Genomic DNA, 18,642 nt, shown 5'->3' with positions numbered 1-18,642 from the left:
AAGAAGGACACATTGAGAGCGATTTGTAAGGAAAGAGCATAGAAAGGATAAAGAGCAGCTAGAGAGACCAACAGCGGAAAGTTTCAGGAGAAGCAATTCTTGATTGACTGTGTCGAATGCCCTTGAAAAATCAAGGGCGATAATAGATGCTAATTTTCCCGAGTCAAAACTATTCAACACCGTATTAGACAAGTGTAGTAACTCAGTAGTGGTGCTGTAAGAATTGCGAAAACCGGACTGACAATCAGAGTATCAAATTGAATTTATATACGATATTTTACCGATTTTATATTAGTAATTGATTTATGTCATAACTACAGATGTTAGAATGAACCTAGATTTTTATTTTAAATTTAAATTATTTTACTCTGAGACAAATCAGAATCATGTTTTAATTGTTTTTGTTGAATTTCTACAATCGCAGTGAGAAATCATCAAATTGTCATCGATTCGATGTCTATTCCATTGACATTTCTCGTGAGATGTGTCACAAAAAAATTTTAATTGAATCGATCTTCAATAGATCGATTCATTCAGTTCCGATCCTTTAATAGATCGATTTCAATCAATCCGATTTTAAATCTATTCATAAATCGATACAATTAATGGAGATCGCACGTCCCTAATTTAAATAAATTTAAAGTGAATAATTACTCGTTAAGCCCGTATCAGACTACCGGCTCTGCGAGCCGACCCGACTGCCAACTCTGACTACAGACTAATAATGGACCAATCACATTGAATCAGTCTCATTGTGATTGGTCCATTATTGGTCGGCAGTCATGTCAACACCTCACTTTAAAGTGAGTTTACGAGACGATCACTAAAGCACATGGTCTCGATCTTATGCAGATTATGAATAAAAACTCAGTTGAATCTCACTTGTCAGAATACAAAAGGAACGCGCATTCAACTGAGTTATGACGTCACAAGTGAGAATTATCTGATAATCGGTGTAAATGGAAAGCAGCTATTGTGAGCCTAAATAGCACTAGACGTCCTAAAGTCAACATTTGAAGGACGTCTGTACAAAGTCGATTTACACTCGACATATCGACGTTTGTGCTGTTAGGGGTGTTTATGAATGTTTAGCGAAGGCTTAGAATAGTAAACAAAGGCTGCGGTCGATTTGGACGCTTTTAGCGATTTTCTGTACTTCTATTCTTATTTTACATTTAATGAACGATAAAGACAGAATGATGATTACAAGCGTTTAAAGCGCGTGAGCGTCCAAATCGACCGCAGCTAAAATAGTAATTCTGTCTAGCAGTAGGTCTTGCAAGAGATAACGTGGCAATATATTAAATAATAAAGCTCTAGACATATCAAAGTAGCGCATTCCTTTTATCTGAGTCGAAATGCCGAATTTTCCTATTGGCTATTTCGATCGCCATTTGTAATCTAATTGTCTGTAGTCCAATAAGCGCTTAATATTATTGGTATGATTAGTAAGTCTAAAATGGTGGATGCTATTTTGATATATCTAGAGCTTTAATTAGATAAGAACAGATGTCTGCGTTTGCGAGTGAAACAGAACGATAATGTAAAAAATTAATTTAAGGCCGGTATTCATAGTCAGATCTTATATTCAAGACCGTCTTAAGATGTCACGAACTAATCAGAGGGCCGTATTAGCATCTTAAGACATTACTTAAAAGTCTTAAAACAGTCTTGAAATAAGAATGGATTATGAATACCTAAAACGTCACTCGACTTTCTTTATTTGGAATATAAAAAGTCCGTACTATCGATATCGATCAAATCTTACGTCGATATGGCCAAAGCAATTGATAATATCAGCGTTCTTCAATTACCATCGAGCCTTTTGATAGTTATGAAAATTTAAATTTGGCTTTGCAATATATTAGATAAGAACAGATGTATATGCGTTTGCGAGTAAAACAAAACAATAATGTAAGGAATTAATTTAAGATGTCACTATTATCGACTTTTTATTCGAAATTAAAAAAATTGTACTACCGACATCGATGAAGTGTTATGTCGGTACAACCAAAGCAGTCGATAATATCAACACTCTTCAATTACCACCGAGCCCTCGGGGGGCCCTTTTGATAGTTATGAAAATTTACTCAAGGTTGACGATCTTCAACATATCTCGTCGGTGACATGGGCTTCGAAAAATTCGATCGATAGTGATAATAGCAGAAAATAGTGGCGGTGAAAATTGCTGGAATTCCTTTCTTTTACGCGTCTTATGAGAATAAAACGGAGAGGCCTGTAACATAAGGTGGTTGTATTCGCTCGACAAGTCACCAGATCGTGCGAGATGTAATAATTTTTACGTGACACGTTTGTATTCTCGCCAATTTCAACGATCAACGTTACTTTTGCACACATATGTGTCCCGCTTACACAGTAAACGAGTTTTGCTCCTTTCACACTATTCTCTCGCATCGTATCGCTGCTAATCTAAATGCGATCGACACGTGCGGCTGGTGTGAACTCTGTGAAGAGCCGTTGAGCGGAATCTCGTTGGTTACAACACGCAGTTACACGCGAGGACGCGAGTAACAAGTCGCTGATGTTGTGACAATTGTAACCTGTTTTGACGGCAGCGTGGGAAATTTGGCACAAGTGTACCAAGCGTGCTCAACGAAAATGAGTTCAAATCATCATCTAAATTCGTCCGGCGAGATAAATCACATTCACTTTGTCTCTGAGGATATCGAGGCATTGTACCTGTCTGAAGAGTATGCAGATGTAACTCTAGTAGTGGCAGGTCAAAAATTCCGTTGCCACAAGCTTATTCTTGCCGCACGTAGCGAATACTTTCGTGCTCTGTTGTTTGGAGGCATGAAGGAGTCGACCCAGAGTGAAATAGAATTAACTGTATCATCGCTGCACGCTTTCAAAGGCTTGCTCAAGTACATTTATACCGGCCGCATGTCTCTCACTAACGAGCGGGATGAGGTAACGCTCTTTTGAATCATCTTTTAGCGAATTTAGTCACTTGAATTACACTAGTTGCTTTTTATTTTTGCATAAGTGATACTGAGTCTGAAGTTGTGTATTTTATACTGAGTTAATAATGTTATTACTTGCTTTCTTTGACGACAAAATTATGGTGTAATAATATAGGTTTATAATCTTATTTTTAATGCGAGTGAACATTTCGGTAAGCATATGGTCTTTGGCTTATACAGATTGTAAATAAAAACTCAGTTGTATTTTATTTGTCACAGTGAAAGGGAATTTGCATTTAACTGAATTATGACGTCAAATGAGAATTATCTAAGTTTTGAAGTAATTAGAAAGCAACTACTAAAGATTAGTGAAGACTAATGTCTATTTTTTACCAATGCAGATTAACTTTAATCTCAGTTTTAATTATTCTTTATCGTTTCCTTATTTTGAGAACTAAGAAAAGATAAAAAGTATGTTAAACCAAGATTAAAATTAATCTTCATTGATAAAAAAGGCACAAGACCCAGTTTCATCAATGTAAGATTAACTTTAATCTCAAATAATACAAATACAAAATTATTATGGTACTGCATTTAGATAAAACAGTTTTTTTAATGCGCACTGATCTAATGTAATGCAAATGACTGAATTCATTATTTAAGGATGTAAAATTATCTATTTTTTATTTTACTTTGATTTTCTTTGTTACAGGTCATTCTTGATATCCTAGCTTTAGCGCATTTATATGGATTTATGGATTTAGAATCAGCTATATCTGATTACCTTAAAGAGATATTAAACATAAAGAATATATGTTCAATTCTGGATACTGCATTTTTATATCATATGGAATTTCTAACTAACGTTAGTATTGTATATGCATCCTTATTCCGTAACTTCCGCCTAATGTATATATTGTAACTTATATATGTAATTAAAATCTATGATAATTTATTAATTAGCATTTATGTGATTCTCTCTCTCAAATTCAGGTTTGCTTCGAATACATGGACGTGCATGCATCCGAAGTTGTACAACATGAGAGTTTTCTACATTTGAGTTCGGCTGCTCTAACTGAATTGATCTCCAGAGATTCCTTCTGCGCGCCGGAAATAGAAATTTTTTCAGCTGTACGATCGTGGGTTAATAACAACCCCGATGTTGATTCAACTGAAGTACTAGGTAATTTTCGTATAATTCAATGATTAAGCAATGTTTCTTTTTCAAAATATGAAGCTATTTAAACACAATTGATTTTTACAGCTCAACTCAGATTGAGTCTGATTCCACTGTCGGATCTTCTAAGTGTAGTAAGACCGTCTCAATTAATATCGCCAGACGCACTGTTGGATGCAATCGCTGTACAGACGCAAACACCCGATTCGGAACTTCCGTATCGTGGCCATTTGCTCATCGATGAAAATGTTGCTGATTCGTCTCTTGATGCTCAAGTATTACAAGGAGAAATGCGTAGCTACCTACTTAATGGTGATGTTCACAATTATGATATGGAACGTGGTTACACAAGGCATACCATATCTAACACGGAAGAGTATGGAATTCTCATTAAATTAGGATCACAGTATATTATAAATCATATAAAAATGTTATTATGGGATTTAGATTTGCGATCTTATTCTTATTATATAGAGGTACGAATATTTTGCAACAATAATGTAATAAATAGACAGATCTTTTTTATCTTACTATTTTAATATGATATTTTATTAAAGGGATCTATGAATCAAAAGGATTGGATCATGCTTGTCAATTACAAAGATTACTATTGTCGCAGTTGGCAGTATTTATATTTTGAACCAAGGGTAGTGCTTTATATTCGTATTGTAGGAACAAATAATACAGTAAATAAGGTGAGTTTTCTGGACTATCAATATTTTAATATAAATATTACATTGTATGTGTGTATATATATATATACATTTGTGTGTGTGTAGATTAATTTGATTTATTAATTCTATGTTGAAATTTGTTCTTGTTTAATAGGTTTTTCATCTTGTTGACTTTGAAGCATATTATACAAATCATACAGAGAAAATTTTACAAGGCTTCATTGTACCCACCAAAAACATTGCTACTACCATGCGAAGCGCGTGTGTCATTGAAGGTGTGAGTAGGTAAGCAAATTTTACTATCTTCTATAAAATCATATCTAATACACACACACACACACACACACACATATATAATATACCTATCTTTTTTCAAACTTTACTTTTTAAATCTTAGGTCACGTAATAATTTATTAAATGGAGACACATCTAATTACGATTGGGATAGTGGTTATACGTGCCATCAACTTGGTTCGGGATCTATTTTAGTACAATTAGGCCAGCCATATATGATAGGATCAATGCGGTATGATTTCTACATATTTGTGTGCTTATGTATCATGTCACTGTAATTAACTCTCTAACTCTAACTATTTTCAACAGATTACTACTTTGGGATTGTGATGATCGCTCCTACTCATATTACATAGAAGTGTCAGGCAATTCCTGGAATTGGGTATCAGTCGCTGATAAGAGTGAGGAAACCTGTAAATCTTGGCAGACGATACGTTTTCCGCCCCGTCCAGTAGTTTTTATAAAAATAATGGGTGTTCACAATACTGCAAATGAGGTTTGTATCTAATTAGATTATTTATTTCGATATGTTTTTTTATGGGATGTAACAGATAAATAATCAGATTGTTTGCAGGTGTTTCATTGCGTTCACTTGGAATGTCCAGCGCAAGTAGATGATAAGAATTCAAAATCGCCAACGGACAAAGAAGCACAAACGTCAACATCATCGGATGGTAATAATTCTATACTTCCTCTTCCTCCTCCGCCTCTTCCCGAGGTAGCCACAGAAGCGGTTCACATTGATAGTGATGAATCGTAATTAAAATAAAGAGTCTGCATAAGACGATGAAACATGAGTAACAGCTCTGACGATTATTTTGTAGTTGCTGCTCTTGTTATGTAAGCTAGATGAATGTAAACAATTCGTCGAGTGACCTCAATGCAACTTTTAAGACTGTTCAATAATAATTATCCAATATAAGATTGTAATTAGTCACCTCGTTTTCTTGTTACGAGTTTTAATTTTTATCATCACGCCAATGACTTTAAAAGTATAAATTATACACGTAGCAACTGCCAATTTTAATTAGCGATATAACTAGCCATCTTTTACACAAATGCTTAATATCTGTAATACTATAATAAAGTTTTATTTCAATATTTATTTTTACTTTCTATTTTAGTATATATATATATAATCTTATTTTTATATGTGATGAAATTATTAATATTTAAAAATATGTTGTTACATAATATATCTTTTTTAAAAATATAAAATTTTTGGTATTGCTTGCAAAACTTTTCTTACTTTTTAAATATCAATTGCTCTGGATAAAACAATAAAATATGTCATAAAGAGTGCGTTCTGGGAGACACTGTGTCATTCTATCCTCATTGTTTATTAGACGCAAAACGAGGATAGAATGACACAAATAGCGTTAATGGCGTTTCCCCAAACACACTTATAATCGAACAATAAATACGAGATCGATTCTAATTACACTAAATTATACTAAATGTAATCAAACTTTGTATTATAAAATAATATATTAATTCAATAATATAATATGTGCGTTACATATATTATATAATATTACATACAATATACAATATATAATATACAATTATTTATGTTACATATTATAATATAATATGTAGTGATTATATATTATATTACATATGTTGATATTATATAATTATGTTATATTTTATATACTATTAATTAAGATATAAATATCTGTAAATATATTTAGGCCCATATTCAGAACGCGCTTACAACGATGTTAGTGCGCTATACTTTACGTTACGCATGTTAATAGAATTTCAAAGATAAAAGCGCGCTTTCATCGATAAAAGCGCATTCTGAATACGGATCTTAGATTTTGCTCGTATGTACTCGTTTGTTTGTCAAATTTTCAATTTCTCTTTGCCTTATCTTTTGTAAAATGATGTACTGCACTAATTTATCCAAGAAACGTTAATTTATTAATATCAAGTGTATTAAAGTCAAAGAAGACTATCAATCGAATACATATGATTATGATTCTAAAATGAATTAAGATTGTCTGTCTCCAATGTTAGCAATATTCTCAAATATTTTACTCTAAAGCATCATGACAAACGAACTAAACGTGATTATAAATTGGCAGCTGCTGTGAATTGTTTTATATAGGTATAGAAACTATCTTTATAAGTTATTCTATGTTACCAAATATTTTATAAGCACGCGATTACCTATTATCAGTACTCTGTTAAAATAGTGGTGTCTGGTTCTACAGTATTTTCTTGTTGTACAAGTATTTTTTTTGTAGAAATTTGCAAACTTAATCTTGTGTACATACGTACAAATAATATTATTTTTCTAGTCTACATATATCGAATGTAGAACATCTTGAAAATTTGATTATAATAAATTATACGAAAGTTTAATTGCAACGATTAATAAAATTCGAATATTTTAGAACTTTTGACTTGTTGAGCATTATTTTGATCATCCATCGACTATTCTTACTCACCAATTCTTCTCTTTCTTTTTCAGAGTGTCCAGCTATTCTTGAATGTCCTTGAATCCTGGAACTATCCTGGAATTTAATGTATCTTGAAAAACTCCTACAATTTCAGGACTGACTTGAAATTTGTGTCGTTCTTTCATTGAAAAAAATCAGATTACGAAAAAAGAAAGAAGAAACATTTTCCGCGCGTGCACAAGAAATACGTACGATAAATTTTGTGATAATTTTAGTTAGACGAAGCTTTAAAAGCAACTGCGGGGACATTAAAAATTAGATTAATAATTTAATGAAGCGCCAATAAATTAATAATTTTATAAGGTGATGTTTGTGACAGTTTAATAAAAAGAAAAGTATTGTTTGGGTATAAGTCCTCGTTTAAAGATGCAATAAGGCAAGTTACTAATAGAAAACTTTGAATTAATGTCTACAATTATAAAAAGAATATAGCAGAGAGATTATCGTTTGCGTTGAATGTCCGTTTATTATTTATAAAGCATTAAATAATATTGTTCCAGATTTATTTGCGTTTTAATTAAAATTCATCATATAGGATTCTAATTTGAATATAAAGCATATGAGGAGCAGACTTTCAAAATGCATTTTGTCGAAAATTTTTTAGAAAACGAGAAGGAAAGCCGCAAGGAAACCACGCGCCTTACAGAAAATAACAGTTGATGTCGATCAGTAAGATGTAAAACAAAATTGCTAAACTGTTTATAATAATATTAAACAAATGTATCTTGTTTGTTTCTACTTAAACGACATAGTGCACTTCGAATGTCTAGACTTTTTTCAGCATATAAATTGTTGAAAAAATGCTTTCAGAAAATCTTAGTAGCTTAAAATATGCATCTTTCAACACTGAACACTATGCCATCTCTAACTCAAAAAATTAAATTTTAGACAAAATGCATTTTGAAAGTCTACTCATATATTTTGCGCGAATCAATAAAAATTAATTAACTAATGAAAATTGACCTGAAAGAACCAGGATTTTTACCTAGAATGTCCTGAAATTGTTTTTGAATTGATTAACTATCGCTGGACATCCTGTTTTTCTTTGCATTGCTGCTGTAAATTAAAAGGCCACTTCGGCAATATTGTTAAAAATACATAAAATTGACGTAAATTTTATCTTCTAAGGTGTGTCTATCTTTAAAATTTAATGTGTTTCTCACATTAAATTTTGCTAACAATAAACGAATAATTTTTATATCGAAATAATTTGTGTAGCGAAATAAATTCTTTTCACTTTTTCTTTTAATAATGGATGAATTTACAACTATTGCGTAAGAAAAATTTATTTCACAAATATACGAATATTTATTCGATTGTTATCAGCAAAATTAATGGGAGGAATACGATAAAAGTCGTATTTTAAAAATAGATATACATTAGAAATATAATTAACGTAAATTTTATTCATTTTTAACAATATTGCCGAAAGCGGCTTCTTAATTTCAGTGGCGATGTAAATTAGAATTGTCAAAAACAAAGATATAAAAATAAAGTAAGACATTTTATTCTCATTAGGCCTTGTCAACGTTGGGCACAATTTAAATACTTCTGTTTAAAGTTCACATGAAAGTATTTTATATTTCAAATACTAAGATTGACAGTATTTTGTATTTTAAATACTTTAATGATGTGTATTAATGCTCTGTCTAATTAAAGAGTGAATGTTAGAAAGAAATAAGAATTACTGCCTCTTGTAAAAACTAATGCAAGCGAAATAAAGTTTCCTCGCAATGTCGTAGCGCTTAGCTTTATTGCAGAAGTTAAACATTATATATTATCATAATAAAGAGTTAAAAAAAAAGTATTGTATATTTTAAATGAAACATTTCAAAGTATTTTGTATTTCAAATATTTTAATTATGTATTCTGCCCAACTCTGGGCCACGTGATTTTTTTCCCTTTTTCTTTCAGATCGAAATGAGTTGTAAAATCGCGCGCTCGGAAGTTGTCACGAGCGGAAGCCACGCGCGGCGACGGTGGCGCCAGTGACGGCGGCGACGACGGTGACGGTAACAACAGGCGCGATTGAGCGCCATTTTGTTCGCTCTGTGCATCGCGAACAGGCGAGGTACAGCGTGCATCGGAGAGATAGTCCTCCTCCGAGGAAAAAAAAAGCGGTTTTCTAGCAAAGCCTTGGATTTCGCTCTCGCTCGTCTTTCCTTCTCCTCCTTTTCCTTCTTTCACATCTCTGTTCCGCGTATCACATTCTTTTCTCTTGTTCCACGTCGAGCTGCGGTGCAAGCAGCAAGCAGCGTTGATGATTGGGATTCCGCGGGACGATCGGCACAAAATCACAGTCAAGATCCGCAACAACATGAAGAGGAGCTCGAGTCGTGATCCCCCGCCTCCTCGTGTTAAGCGAAGCCGCTCTTCCATGGGACGGTAAGATATCTCGCGACGTCGAACGAAAAACTCCCTCGCGTATCTCTCCGGTGGCAACTTCACGCGGCGTCTTCTCTTGGCCAAACAAGTCCCGCTCGATCCTTCCGCGTTTAATCCTCTTTTTTTCCCCCTCCCCTCCCCTCGTCTCGCGACGCCGAGATTGTTGTTCTGTGTAATTATAATTGTTGATCTGATACATAGCATCAATGACGTGGATTTTCTTTTTTTTTTTCGTCGCTATTGTTCTGCGCACGTAGGTGATGCGTTACGCGCCCGTGTGTGCATGTGTGTGTACGAGTGTGTATGGCGTTTTGCGCCGAGTGAATTACTCTTCATTCAGTCACTACAGCGACTACAGCTGGCGAAACGTGTATCTTTATTGGTATTTAAGGTTGTTTTTTTTACTATGAAGCTTTAAAAGAATTCGTATTTTCGAAATTAACTCTGAACCCCTCTTCGGAAAATTGCAAAAATTCATACGTTCGAGTTTTCTTCGAGACGTATAAAATATGAAGGCTGTTACTTTTGATTTCGAAGATTCGAAAGAATTCGAATTTTGGAAATTAATTTCGAATATCTTTGAAGTAGAAAATTACAGAAATTCACATATCCATGTTCTTTTTAAGATATGTTAAATACTAAGGCTTATTAAATAGTATTAGGACTCATTAAATATTGTTACTTTTTACAACTTTGTAATTTTGAATCTTTGAAAGAATCCCAATTTTCGAAAATAACCTCTACTATATCTTTGAACTCTCTAGATGCTTTTAGATGCTTCCAGGCTTTGGGTGCTATTTCATTTGTGCGTTTTTGTCGTACGGTAAATGTGTACAGAACAGAGAGGCCTTCAGATCTCTCTATCCCATAGTTAATCAATAGGCTGGAAAAATTTGTCGTACAACAAAAACGCACAAATGAAATATCATCCTTTAAGGAGATTGTAAGGGCATAAAACACATATATTAATATTTTCGCTTTAAACAAACTACATACATGTGAAAGTTGTGTTCATAACATTCTGGTTTTATTGAGCAACACATTTTTATAGGTTATTTATTTTATTTGTTATTAGTTTTATTGTTATAAACAAAAATTGTTAAAATAATAAGAAAAATCTAAATGTTTTTATATAAATATATTAAGTACTAAACATGACTTATGCAAAGTTTCATTGAGATTCACCATTAGTTTATAACAAATAACAAATTTTATTTATTTACTGAACAATTAATGTCTGCATCTCAAGATAACTTTACAAAAATATTGTTGAATTCCTAGAGTATTTATATAAAAAAATTGAGATTTTTATCATTATTTTATAATACATTTTCATATATTTATATTAGAGTACAAATTTAAAAAATATTACTACTTATTTAAATAACTTTTGATCCAGATGGTCAATTGTTTCTATTTTTTTTTGTTTTATTATTAAATAAAATTTAGAATAGTCTGTAATTTTTTCAAGTAGTTTTTAACATATTGCATTTGCCTTATAACCTCCTTAAAAAATTCAAAGCTCAAAGCTTCGAAGCACCAACTTCAAAGGTTCGGAATTTGAAAGTTCTTTTAAAGCTTCGAAGTTATCAAAAGTAATAATCCTAGTATTTTTAATACGTAAGGAATCTTAAAGAAAACTTACAATTAGAGGTGTGAATTTTTGTAATTTTTTTATTATTTGATCGACTTTTGTTACACTCTAAAACTATGGGATGAATCTCACTCTAAAGAGTGAAATCTCACTCTTAAAGATTGAAAATTGAGTCACTCTTTTCAAGGTTAACTTAATTTTCATTCTTAGAGTGAGATTCAACTTCAAAGAGCTTAGAGAGTATTCGGTACTTTAATATCGTCCCATTTCGATGCTTACGAATAGATTTCATTACAATTATTACAGATGTAACTTGAGGCCTGTTCTTTTTGGCTGAACTTTTGCACCAGTTCATCTTTCTTCCTCTTCTTTCCTCCTGAAGAGAAAAGGAAGAAAGATCAACTGGTGCAAAAGTTCAACCAAAAAGAACAGGTCTTTGATAAGTAGTTTTGCTATGTGTGCGTGTATTATACGCAGGGGTGTGGGTAGTATTCGAAAGTATTTAAAATGCGTATTTAAATACACTTTTGTATTTTGTATTTCGTATTTGAACACTTTTTGAGAATATTTTATATTTTGCATTTAAATACTTTTTTTTAGTATTTTTTATTTTAAATTTGTAAATATTTTTTAAATACATTTAAATTATGTAAAAAATTTTTTTATTAAAGTTAAAATCGCACCATTGTTGACTCAATCTAAAGTGCGTTTCATTTCACGCATGATTTGCATAATGCGTCATTTATTCTCGTTTACATTTGGTGAACAATAATCTCTAGCGTTGTATCTCAGCCAAAAGTGGGCAGTATTTAAAATACAATATATATATTTAAAATACGTATTTAAATATATTTTTATTTTATTGAAAGTATTTTGTATTTTGTATTTAATTACAATTTTTTGAGTATTTTGCTCACTCCTGATTATATACTATATTATGCTGCTACAAATGAATGAAGGGGGCCATATTCGGTCAAGGTGCACACATAATATTTTCAAGGTTCGGAAGTAACATATTACTAGTAATATGACCATTACAATTATTCTTTTTTTTAGTAATGACTAACTACGTTACATTTCCTTATTTGTAACGTTAACACGGTTACTTTTTTGGATAACGATAACGAATATGATTGTTTACTTTTATCGTTATTTTGTATACATACGATAAAGTGTATATGGAACGTACATAAGCGAGTTTCAAAAGAAAAAAATATTATGTTTGACTATGTCGCGATTAACTATAATCATTATAACCGCTATATAGATTTCGTGTTGAACTGGTCTCAATTAGTGACCAAGATAATTTTACACTATTTTAAAAAAGGGTCAGTAACGAGTAACGGTATTGAGTCATTTTTCAGAAAAAAAGATAATGAGTTACTTTTATAAACTTTTCCAACCCTGAAAATTTTTGTGTGAACTTTTACAATTTTTAATTTAAGTAAACTGTACTGTTAAACTGCATCTCGTAATTTCTAGATACGATGATTCCAGCGACGAACGGATCAGTCCGGAAAGGATTCGACGACGAAGCCGAGGAGCCAGAAGTCCCAGTCCGCCCACGAGAGCATCGTCTCACGCTCGCTACGTTGAATCCAGTTCCCATCGCGACGAGTATTTACGCGCGTCGCGCGACGTGCCGCGGGAGCGACCCTACAGCTACAAGGTGCTCTGCGTCAGCGCCATCCATCCAAAGGCCAGTGACGAGGTGATCAAGGATACTCTGTACAGGGAATACAAAAAATTCGGGGAGTTCTCCATCCAGATCTCGCACGAACCAGACGAACGTGTCGCCTATGTGTGTTTCCGTAACTCGGAGGACGCCCGCGATGCTAAACACGCGAAACCGCGTATCATCATGTACGACAAACTGGCCCTGGTAGAGCCGGTGTACGATAGACCGGAAACCTACCGTCGTCCGCGATCTATCACACCGCCGGATTACGAGAGGTACTACGCCCGATCTCCGGGGCCTACAGATCGACACAGACCTATCGAGAGATACGAGCGTGTGTACGGACCACCAGTGGGTCTACCTCCTCATCGGGAGATGCGCCGCGAGACCATCCCGCCGCCGCATCACGAATTTGTCCGACCACCCATACACCCTCATGGACCGCCGCACGTTCACCCAGGACCACCCCATCACTATGGACCGCCGCGCCATATGATGATGCGTCATCCGGTACACGGATTCGAACGAGTGGAAAACAAGAAAGACAAGTTTCCCAATTATTTGCATCACGTGTCGCCGGAGGATGACCCTCTAGCTACTAGAACTCTGTTCGCCGGTAATCTGGAGATTAATATCACGGAAGAGGAGTTACGTCGTATTTTCAGCAAGTATGGCATTGTGGACGACATCGATATAAAGCGTCCACCTCCCGGTACTGGTAATGCATACGCTTTCGTGCGCTTCCAAACCTTAGACATGGCTCATCGATGTAAGGTAGAATTATCGGGTCAATACATCGGTAAGTTTCAATGTAAAATCGGCTACGGTAAGGCAACGCCAACAACTCGGATATGGGTGGGCGGTCTTGGACCATGGACTTCCGTACCACAGCTTGAACGCGAATTTGATCGATTTGGTGCGATAAAAAAGATCGATTATATCAAGGGCGACAGTAATGCTTATATTCTTTATGATTCAATCGACGCCGCTCAGGCTGCAGTTAAGGAAATGCGTGGCTTCCCTTTAGGTGGGCCGGAGCGCAGATTGAGAGTAGATTTTGCTGACGTGACACCGGGCTTCGGTTTCAAGCCTAGATCGTATCCCGAGGATAACAATGAGTTCAGACCACGCCCAGTTGACTACGAATCTCCGTATGATCCTTACGGGCCTGACGGTGAGTTCGGTTACGGACCGAGGGGCTTCCGAGGCGGTAGAGGTAACGCCCCATGGCATGACAGGAGAGGAAGCACTCGAGGTGGTTACAGAGGGTCATATCCTGACGGTTATATACGCGACGAAGCCGACTGGTCTAATAGAAGACCTCCGCCTGAATTGGAATACGAGGCACCACGTGGTCTGAGAAGATCGCTCTCGCGCGAACCAGGAGTCGATAGATCAAGATCACGTTCACCGCGTAGACGACAAATGGACTCTGATTCAGATTCGGAGAACGCTCGTACTGGCATGCTGTCGACTTCCCGCACCTTACCAGATGTTGCACGCAAGTCAATCGCAGTTTGGCAAGGCGCGTTGATACTAAAGAACTCGTTGTTTCCAGCCAAATTTCATCTGACTGATGGGGAGACGGAAATAATCGATTCTCTAATGAAGGATGAAGAGGGTAAGCACATGTTGCGCATTACGCAACGATTACGTCTTGATCAACCTAAGTTGGACGACGTGTCTAAACGAATTCAAACGTCGAGTTCGCATGCTATCTTCCTTGGTTTGGCTGGCTCAAGCACCGCGATTACGAATGACGACGCTAATGTCCAGACACGACCACTGCGCAATCTCGTCTCCTATCTGAAGCAGAAGGAAGCTGCCGGTGTAATATCGTTGCTGAATAAGGACACGGAAGGCACTGGTGTGCTCTACGCCTTTCCACCCTGTGCATTCTCGACGGAACTTTTGAAACGCACATGTCCTAGTTTAAGCGAAGAGAGTCTTAAGGAAGACCACTTGGTAATCGTAGTGGTCAAGGGGGGTAGCGCCTAATATCGTCTTTTGTGTCCGTATTTTCTACATCGTAAGTGCAAAGATTCTTTAACATACAGCTCCTAAGAGCTTTTCTACTTTGATCATTTAACAAGAAAATGTTTGTTTCAAAATGGATTGAATGGGAAGTACATTGTTTATTAAAAAAATAAAAAAATACTGTAGAATGAAGGAAAATTTTTAATTTTTTCCATATAAAATTAGCATCGCAAATCAGTATTTTGAAAATTGTGCTACACACAGTCTAATCTGAAGTGTAGAGATTTTTGGCGGTAAATACTTTATGTGAAAAAAATTGGGAATTTTTCTTCATTTTACAGTATTTTTTTTAGACATCAAATTATATAAACGAATAATTATATTAATTAAAATATCGTGTTTTTCATTCAGTCCATTTTTAAGAATACGTTCCCTCGCCAAATGATCATAGTGGACAAGCCTCTTATGCGAAACAATGTACAGGACTTGTGAGAAGGAGAACTTGTGTTTTTTGATCGAGTAAGTATTTCGTTTTCTACTGGCTTCCAGACACGAGTTAATCTCATACGATTACAGACAGCATCGTAATACTTTGATACTTTTTTTATACGAGTGTACATCGCATTGAGGAATGCCAAGTATATTAACGTTATATTCTATAATTAGACATGTAATAAAAGCTCGTAATGCTTAATTGTTGATTTGAATCTACTCCAATAGCTAGATTTACACAAAATTATGCGAATCTGGATGCGTATGTAAATTCTAATCGAAATTAGGCAATACAAATTTTTATTGCGCATTATTATAAAGACGATTCTTGTATAGTTGTTAAACTTAATGATAGGTGAGGATGATGCAATTTTGAAATATTACTGGAAAATATTGTGTTCTGTACAGTAATCTTGATTTGTGATATATTTTTTCAGAATTATGACTACTCCACACATATAATGCACATTATCGATGTTGCTGAGAAATTAAGTACTTATTTTCTATCAAAAAACACAACTTTGGTATTGTTCCCTAGTTAGATTAATCAAGTAGCAGCGATTACTAAATGGTAAAGTTTCTATCAGCAAAATCATTATTGACCACAGTAAATATTATTACAAATATTGTAATCCTCATTACTACAAGTAATGTATAATTACTTGTTTAAAGTGTAGTGTATACAAGAAGGATCTATTTGTATTATATACATATATACATTATATAACTATACGTACGTATGTTAGTAATAATAATGTGCACAGTTCTTTCACATTTGCAATCATATAGTTATAATATAATTGATTTGATTTCTTGGTCAATGCAAATTGAATGTCTTCTTGAGGCACGTATGTGCACGTAAAAATAATAATTAAACACTCGACAAATTTTTTGCTTTAAATTAATGAAATTAGAACAGAGATTCTTTAATAATTGTAAATTTTCAATATTAAGTCTAAGATACATTGAAAAGCCTATATACATTTAAATTATTTTACTAAAAATTTTACATTGTTCTCTTAAAAGTAGAATATTTCAAGTGTAACAAACACATTGCGTAGCTCTATAACGATATGAGAACACTTATAGCTCACAAAAAAAATATAATTTTTTATAATCATAATGGCAAAAAAAATGTGAAAGGTCTGGGTTAGAGTATATTTGAGATATGGAAAATTTATATAATTAATCGTTTCACAATCAATTTATTTCTGTAGACTTCTTTTGTGTGGCATAACTTTTAAGTGATTGTGCAGTAAGTAAAATTCGTGATGAATGTAGTTACAAGTTCTTAAAGTTTGGACTGTGCCCAATAGTGAAGACAGTGAGGAAAAAAAAAGAGAAAATCTATGAAGAGAGACTTAAATTTGTTTACTGCAAAATAAAGTTTGTCGATCTGTGTTTTCATAATGTCAACAGAAGTTTATCCCTTTTTCAGTGAGGACTGGTTTTTTCTCTAAAGGACAGTGTCTGGTGGCATTAACGAAATTGAGCTCTGAGCATGTGTCCAGTGAAATGTAAAAAAAAAGACAAGTGATTGTGCTCCGTATTCCGGTATGGAGGAGAACATCCGATTATCCGAAACGACGTCCGAAGGGTATATTTTTATATTTCTTTCAGACATCGGACGGGAGAAAGGAGCGTCCCTGCCATATTTGAATGCGATTGAAGGTGCAGTGGTTAAGTATATTTAGTGTTTGAACGGATAAAAAATAGATGCAGTTTGTAGAGAGAAAAAAAATTACAAAATGTGTCAATTTTCTTAATACCGTTTTTCACCTATCAAACAATTCGAAAATTCTCGGGAAATCGGTTAAATATTACAGTGTTCCAATGAATACTCCCATTCACGATATCTGAAGAAATTAATGCAAAGAAAAGAATTTTTGGTTAGACAGATTAGAGAGGGCCAATAAAATATCGGACTTTCATGTTGAATCGATAGAACGTTGCCATCACAACTCGATTAAAATGCATGCATGTGGCTGAGATATTAATTAAACTGCTTGCGATCTTGACGAGTTTGGTATAAAATTCAATCTTTTCTTCCGTTAAGTGAAGTTTATCGTGCAACAATACATGGTGCTGTGATATCAATCGTTTAGCAATGACAATTTCGGGGGATGGGAAAACGATTATAAAAACGCGACTATGTAGGTCGTTAAATTCCAAGTGTTTGGTGCTAAAGAATCATTTTCTCGATTTCTCTCGCGTAGGAGGCTGTTACGTTCATTCGTATACAATTGTCGCCTGTACGGGAAAAGGAGAGCGATGACCGTTTGTGACGTTTTTGGTGTTTTCTGTGGCTTGTGGATTCTCCCAGAGAAGCAGATAGAAGGTCGCGAATTAAACTTTAAACTTCGCGTTGTTGTCGAAATTATCCGCGCGATAAAGAATAGCTGTGTCGTCTGCTCGACGTAACAAAATTGTGCATCTGGATGTAGTATCGCGGAAGGGAGAACTATAATGAGAAAGAATAAGAACTGTAGGAATAAAAAGACACAGTGACGGGCGAGAGAGTCTAAAGAAATTCATTATCTTCTCTCGATTCTGTGTGCGGGGCAAGTCAAAGTGAGTTCCGTCAGTGGTTTAACACCCGGCTCCGATTTGCGTCAAGTGCTGTGCTGCCTTTTGCTCGCAAATCTTTCCCGGCGTGGATTTGGCTGCTCTACGCGGTGTTTCGTCGTGTAGCTCCTGGCTGTGTAAACAGAGAGGAAAAAAGAAAAGAAAATTCTGTTTCAGATTCCGGAACGGAAGGCGGATAAGGCTCGCGATCGGAGATCGTCTCTCTTATTTGATCACTGTATCCAGATTTGAACAAAAAAAAAAAGAATTAAAAGAATAAATCACAGATCCAAGATAATTTCTTCCTAGTTATTTTTATGGGTGTTTCGCACAACTCACGAATTTACGTTGCAATTTTTATATAATTTATATAAAATTATACGCGCGGTAAAAATATCTGTTTTGGAAAGAAGA

General features: G+C 34.6%; 2 protein-coding genes across 2 annotated transcripts; both read left to right on the top strand.

Moving 5' to 3' along the window:
* Positions 1 to 2,138: 2,138 nt before the first annotated feature.
* BTBD9 (BTB (POZ) domain containing 9) lies at positions 2,139 to 6,109 on the top strand. Its single transcript, XM_018512724.1, has 9 exons — positions 2,139 to 2,931; positions 3,637 to 3,789; positions 3,918 to 4,107; positions 4,189 to 4,577; positions 4,659 to 4,796; positions 4,930 to 5,060; positions 5,173 to 5,301; positions 5,379 to 5,565; positions 5,644 to 6,109. Exons 1-9 carry the CDS (start codon positions 2,620 to 2,622, stop codon positions 5,827 to 5,829), a joined length of 1,815 nt encoding a protein of 604 aa, XP_018368226.1. The 5' UTR covers positions 2,139 to 2,619; the 3' UTR covers positions 5,830 to 6,109.
* A 3,300-nt stretch (positions 6,110 to 9,409) lies between these two features.
* On the top strand, positions 9,410 to 15,343 carry nito (RNA-binding protein spenito). Its single transcript, XM_018512722.1, has 2 exons — positions 9,410 to 9,922; positions 12,999 to 15,343. The coding sequence occupies exons 1-2, from the start codon at positions 9,798 to 9,800 to the stop codon at positions 15,190 to 15,192; spliced, it is 2,319 nt and encodes a 772-aa protein (XP_018368224.1). The 5' UTR covers positions 9,410 to 9,797; the 3' UTR covers positions 15,193 to 15,343.
* Positions 15,344 to 18,642: the final 3,299 nt, after the last annotated feature.

Source organism: Trachymyrmex cornetzi, unplaced genomic scaffold (assembly GCF_001594075.2).
Source record: "Trachymyrmex cornetzi isolate Tcor2-1 unplaced genomic scaffold, Tcor1.1 scaffold427, whole genome shotgun sequence".
NCBI classification, from domain to species: Eukaryota; Metazoa; Arthropoda; class Insecta; order Hymenoptera; family Formicidae; genus Trachymyrmex; species Trachymyrmex cornetzi.
The sequence above is the reverse complement of the archived record's forward strand: the minus strand, read 5'-3'. Positions and strand labels throughout refer to the sequence as shown.

Bases quoted from the DNA above. Each gene is read 5' to 3' on its own strand.
- nito (XM_018512722.1), top strand. From the start codon at position 9,798: ATGATTGGGATTCCGCGGGACGATCGGCACAAAATCACAGTCAAGATC. The intron at 9,923-12,998 runs GTAAGATATCTC...CGTAATTTCTAG, and splicing joins AGCCGCTCTTCCATGGGACG to ATACGATGATTCCAGCGACG.
- BTBD9 (XM_018512724.1), top strand. From the start codon at position 2,620: ATGAGTTCAAATCATCATCTAAATTCGTCCGGCGAGATAAATCACATT. The intron at 2,932-3,636 runs GTAACGCTCTTT...TCTTTGTTACAG, and splicing joins TCACTAACGAGCGGGATGAG to GTCATTCTTGATATCCTAGC. The intron at 3,790-3,917 runs GTTAGTATTGTA...TCTCAAATTCAG, and splicing joins ATATGGAATTTCTAACTAAC to GTTTGCTTCGAATACATGGA.